The sequence below is a fragment of the Monopterus albus genome, unplaced genomic scaffold (assembly GCF_001952655.1).
Source record: "Monopterus albus unplaced genomic scaffold, M_albus_1.0 scaffold12.1, whole genome shotgun sequence".
Taxonomy (NCBI): Eukaryota; Metazoa; Chordata; class Actinopteri; order Synbranchiformes; family Synbranchidae; genus Monopterus; species Monopterus albus.
This window is the reverse complement of record NW_018127892.1, coordinates 1,078,018-1,082,961: the sequence shown is the minus strand read 5'-3', so window position 1 is coordinate 1,082,961 and position 4,944 is coordinate 1,078,018. Positions and strand designations below refer to the sequence as shown.

At 41.9% G+C, this 4,944-nt stretch overlaps 1 protein-coding gene across 1 annotated transcript in view; it reads right to left on the bottom strand.

The window, feature by feature from the left end:
• Positions 1-7: 7 nt before the first annotated feature.
• Positions 8-4,944, bottom strand: part of txnrd2.2 (thioredoxin reductase 2, tandem duplicate 2) — a 24,386-nt gene continuing 19,449 nt past the window's right edge. The window contains exons 13-18 of the mRNA XM_020590477.1: positions 4,378-4,468; positions 4,318-4,322; positions 3,738-3,830; positions 2,279-2,350; positions 2,025-2,122; positions 8-1,620 (exon numbers count right to left, since the gene is read on the bottom strand). Coding sequence (XP_020446133.1) covers positions 1,497-1,620; positions 2,025-2,122; positions 2,279-2,350; positions 3,738-3,830; positions 4,318-4,322; positions 4,378-4,468 — 483 coding nt within the window. The 3' untranslated portion in view covers positions 8-1,496. The remainder of the gene's footprint in view (positions 1,621-2,024; positions 2,123-2,278; positions 2,351-3,737; positions 3,831-4,317; positions 4,323-4,377; positions 4,469-4,944) is intronic.

The window sequence follows — 4,944 nt, the reverse complement described above, 5'->3', positions numbered from 1 at the left end:
CTCAGTCAGCACCTCGGCCCTGAACAGAGCACACAGGAATCCCCCTTCCCTCCCTCACCATGGCTGAGACTCTGCTCTCTCTCCTCTTGCTCAGGTACAAATAAACCTGGTAGCTCACTCTCTTTTTCTTTTTCTTCTCTTCATCTACTGTCACTCCCCTCATCGAAATCATTAATCAGGCCAGGCAGATTAGACTTCACATACAAATAAACTACACCCAGCAGTCTCCTAAAAGGTCCCTCAATTTCTTTAGGCAACCCTCTTTATTGACAGTTCTCTTTCCTCCTCCTCCTCCTCCTCGGTTTAATAAACCCAAGATGTCCAGTAAGGCAGCAAGTTGAACATTTGAGCACTGTGGCAAACTGTGGGGCCTATTACTGCTTTATTGATATAAACAACTTGCCTTATCTTCAAGGATGATGACTCTTGAGGTCTAACCTGCCATCCATGTAAATATGCAACAGATAACCCTTATCAGTTTTGCACAATAAAGCCAGTCTGCTTTTCAGCTTCATCTAAAAGCACATATCCTTTATAGGGATTAAAAGGATTAAATGTGCAACCTGAATGTATTCAGGCATCTGTTTTATCCAGTAGCTACTTTATCCTGTTTTCCATTCTTGGCTCAGAAAACAGAGGAATAGTGGAGGGCAATAGTGCCACCTTTGGGTGAGGCTGAGTAGTACAGCTGTAACCATGAAAGAGGTTTGCCCTGTGCCTGGGCTGTGGCATCCATACAGCTTCTGAAAGCACATTTGTGTAGTCCAGCTCTATTTCTTCATTATTTAAAGTGGAGAAGGGTATGGACAGAGGAGGAAAGGGTCTGGGGTCTGCTGAGTCCTGCTGGGCCCTCAGCAAGCTGGGGCTCCCTGGCCAAGTCTTTGCTGGCTGACTGACAGGCGGCCCACCGACTGTTTGTATGTGTCCATGGGAAATGGGGTGGTGTCGCTGTGGCGGCGGCCCTGGGGCCATCCATCAGTGTCATGGGGGCGGAGGGGGGAGGGGTGTATGGTATGTGTCACCTCCAAGACTAATGGACAGGAAGTAGAACCAGAGAAACAACAATATTTGCAGAATATATATATTCAGAAAAAGGGCTCGGTGCACGTTTCTTGTACGGTTTCAACAAAACTCAAAGTGCAGGCCTTAATCCTGACTGACCAACCTGTTTGTTTAAGACACTCACTCTACAGCAGGGGCCCTCCTCACCAACCTCAACTATAGCCCTGTGGTTTCAGACCATACACACTATATGTATGTATATGGAACAATGGTAGTGCTGGTTATCACATGTCAATTAGTGATTACCTGCATGACTGGCCTGTTCAGAAGGAGCAGCAAAAAAATCCCAAGGAGCACTGTGAAACTGGGGGCCATGTTACAGCCATACAGAGAGTGAGAGCAACAAGGAGAAAAAGCAGAATAAGCCCTGGCTTTCTATGATCACTGAAGGACTCTGTGTTCTCACCAGTATCAGAGGCCGAGGGTGCTTAACCTCAGCAGCCGGTGACTGTGGCGTCCAAACCGGAGCGCTTCGTAATGTTCACCTTGACCACCTCCTCAGCACAGGTTGGGTGGATGCCTACTGTCTGCAACAGGTGGGAATATGTCGCTCCACAGCTGAGACACGCAAAAACACACAGAGAAGTCATTCAAGTTGCTGTTCTTTTCACTTCTTGAACAACTGACATCTATGAATATCCTTAAACAGACATCTTATACTGTAGCTATATTTTTTTGCTGGCATCTAACATGTTTTGTTTGGTGTGGAAGGCAAACTGATCAAATGCATTGTGCACTAAATGCATAAATGTTGAATGAGAAAAAGTCATCAGGAGCAGTCAAAACCTAGAAACATACTCCAATCTGCATATCTTAGAGAGACAGTTAAAACAACTCAGCTCAACACCAGAACTGTTTAAAAGGCTGTTCCTATGGCTATCAATATGCAGCACAAACACTGTATTTACATTTATACTATATAAAATCTAGGATTTATTAAATTACACTAAACTTGAACTTACTGGAAGCCCATAGCAAAGCCCTGTGTGACTTCTCCTGCATTTGGGCCTGTGAAGTGCAGACCTAGGATCTTCTGGTTTCCACCTCGCTCACATACCACCTCAGGAGGTTAAAAAAAAAAAAAGTTTAGGAGCTAAAGCCATGGAAATGTTAACCCCACTTATTTTACTGCAGGTTTGTATATTTATCAAGCCAACTGTCAAGCTTGAAATGCTAATAAAAAAAACCTTGCAGCAGATTTGTAGTCTAACCCCACCTTTATGTAACACTGGCCTGCATCACACTCAGCAACAGTGAATTCCAGAGGCTTGTAGAAAGCGTGGTAAACCTACACAGACAAACACAGGTGATAAATCACATAAAGAGGTAAAATGATATGCATTTTGTTTTACATTCTGCCTACAACCAATCAGTGTTTCACAGTGATTTTAAAACAGTCTCCTGTGGACCTTAGCTTTAACCAGAGGAGCTTATTAATAAAAAGGGCACTGACGTTTATCTCTGTACATTTTGCAAAGTGTTGTATTAAATTCTTCTAAAAATAGCAACTAAAAGAAACTAAGGACTATAAACAAAAATGCTTTGCAACCAGTACAGTGTGCCTTTTTGTAAAAAAAAACAAAATAAAAAAAAAAACAGCTGTTATATCTTTAGTTATATCTTTGCCTTTTACATTAGCAAAAGACAAAATAAGTAATTACATTTAGTATCAAGTGGCAGCTCCAGCTACACCAGCATCATCTTCCAGGATTCGTACAAATGAAGTCCTCCAATGCAAACATGATAGTGAGCTCTTTGGTTCACATCACACAATAAGTCTGCCTATGTACATTTGTTTAAAAACAAAAAAACAAAGTTCTTATGGAGATGATGCTTTGCCACTGCTGTTATACAATGTAAACACATTCTGACTGTCTTACTAACTATACAATCGCAGCACTAATTCATAATAGGTCATAATAGTGATCGATTTCAAACCCCTTACTGAGACGTGTGCAGTGTGTATTTTTTTCTACGGGCAAACGTGCTGACACAAGTTGCGAGGGCCATGCAGCTGTCGGGGGCTGGTGCTACAGCTCCTCCTCAGATCTCAGCGCGCCTGTCATCGCCCCATACACACCTCAATCAGGCCTCCTGCTCGCCTGCCAATCACAGCCAGGAGGCCCACCTCACCAGCTAAACCGTTTATCGACGGCCTTGAGCAGGTGTTGGCTAGCATCTGGCACACTGTTCACGTACACAAGCAGGTAAAACACTGAACTGATTGTTGTTGCATTGTACAAGTGTCTCAATATGTGTATTTGTGGTTATGGGACACTATTTATGCAGACCAATGACAGGAACTGGCCACTGGTAGGTACACGCTACCTGTGTAACTGCACACATGTGTGGCATGTAGTCATCCATTTACTGGTAAAGAAACAAAAGACAGACTGCAACAAAACTACAGACACTAACAAGTTGAGGCAACCTCTGTTTAACACAATTTTTCTTGGTGTGTAATTAAAAGGTTAAGCACATTATTTTTACTACCATATATTTTATATTGAGTGGCAAAAGCTGGAAAACTCAAACTTGAATAGAATCTTTCAAAAAAAAAAATCCAGATTTTCTATTGTATGTTACTTGAAGTGTTGACATATGAAGGACAAAATACAATGTGGAAAAATTGACCAAGTTGCCCTTTATAGGTGTATTATAGCGACAAACCTTACCTCTATGCCGTCTTCTCCATGTCTCCTCTCTGCCTCCTCCTCAGATAGGCCTACACAGCCATACTCAAGAGGGGTGAACACTGTGGTGGGCACCTGACACACACACACACACAGAATTATAAGCTCTAGCAGAGTGTGCCAACCTTTTCAGCACCTTATTTAAGTCTGAGATGTTTAATGACACCATTAATTGCAGAATAGTTATGTTATCATGCATATTACAGCATGGAATACTTAAAATTAGGGAGCACCACATTTTTAAAACATATTTATTGGATATAAAACCTATTAAACAAATCTAAGTATAGCAACCCTAAAAATCCACCCTGATCCCTTCCTCTTAAAGGGGTAGAGAAACGTCCACCATTTAAGATTAAGATGTGCAGAGGGATGAATTTTAGTAAACACAGGATGCAGAGGAATAAAGAAAATGCTCCACCCTCTCTCCAGGATGGCTTGAGAGAGGGTGGAGGTACAGATAGATGGTAGTACAGTTATATACTGGACTCCAAACATAAAACACTAGAAATAGTTAAATTTTGCTTCAAATGAAACAATAGGCTCAAAAGACCAGATAAACAGAAGCTGTGGAAAGATGCAAAAAAAGTTTGGCCTTTCAGAGTGAGTGTGTGCGTCTTACATTGGTTCAGGAGCTCTGTTCTCGCCCCAGCCAGTCTGCGGGCCAGAAGCTTTCCTGCTTTAATGGCTGTTGGGGTCAATTCAGGACGACCCTAAAACATTAGGGAATTGAACTTATTTCTACACATTTGTACCTTAAATGCATCTTCAGGTCATTCATTTTTATTTCTAAAATATCTGACTTGCCTCAGTCTCTCTTAAACATACACAGTGTAGAAAAGTGTAAACCCAGGCACACAGACTTAGTGGACCACGAGTCCCTGACTGACATTAATTAGCAAATACAAAACATTTAAACCATCTAATACACTTCAACAAATCTCTCCTGTGTTTTTGACTTTATTGTTCTGGATGTCTGCCAAAACAGACAAACAGTGGTGGTTACATGCGCACACACACACACATACACACAACTGAACAGTACAGGAAACAGTACGGCTGCAGGGCAATTCTAAAGGCATGACTTCAACCTGTTAAATTACCACCACACATCCTGTTGTCCAAAACATCTCCTACACATGTATATGGATGTGTGCTCTGGTATTCTAGCTAGTGTTTACACACCAGA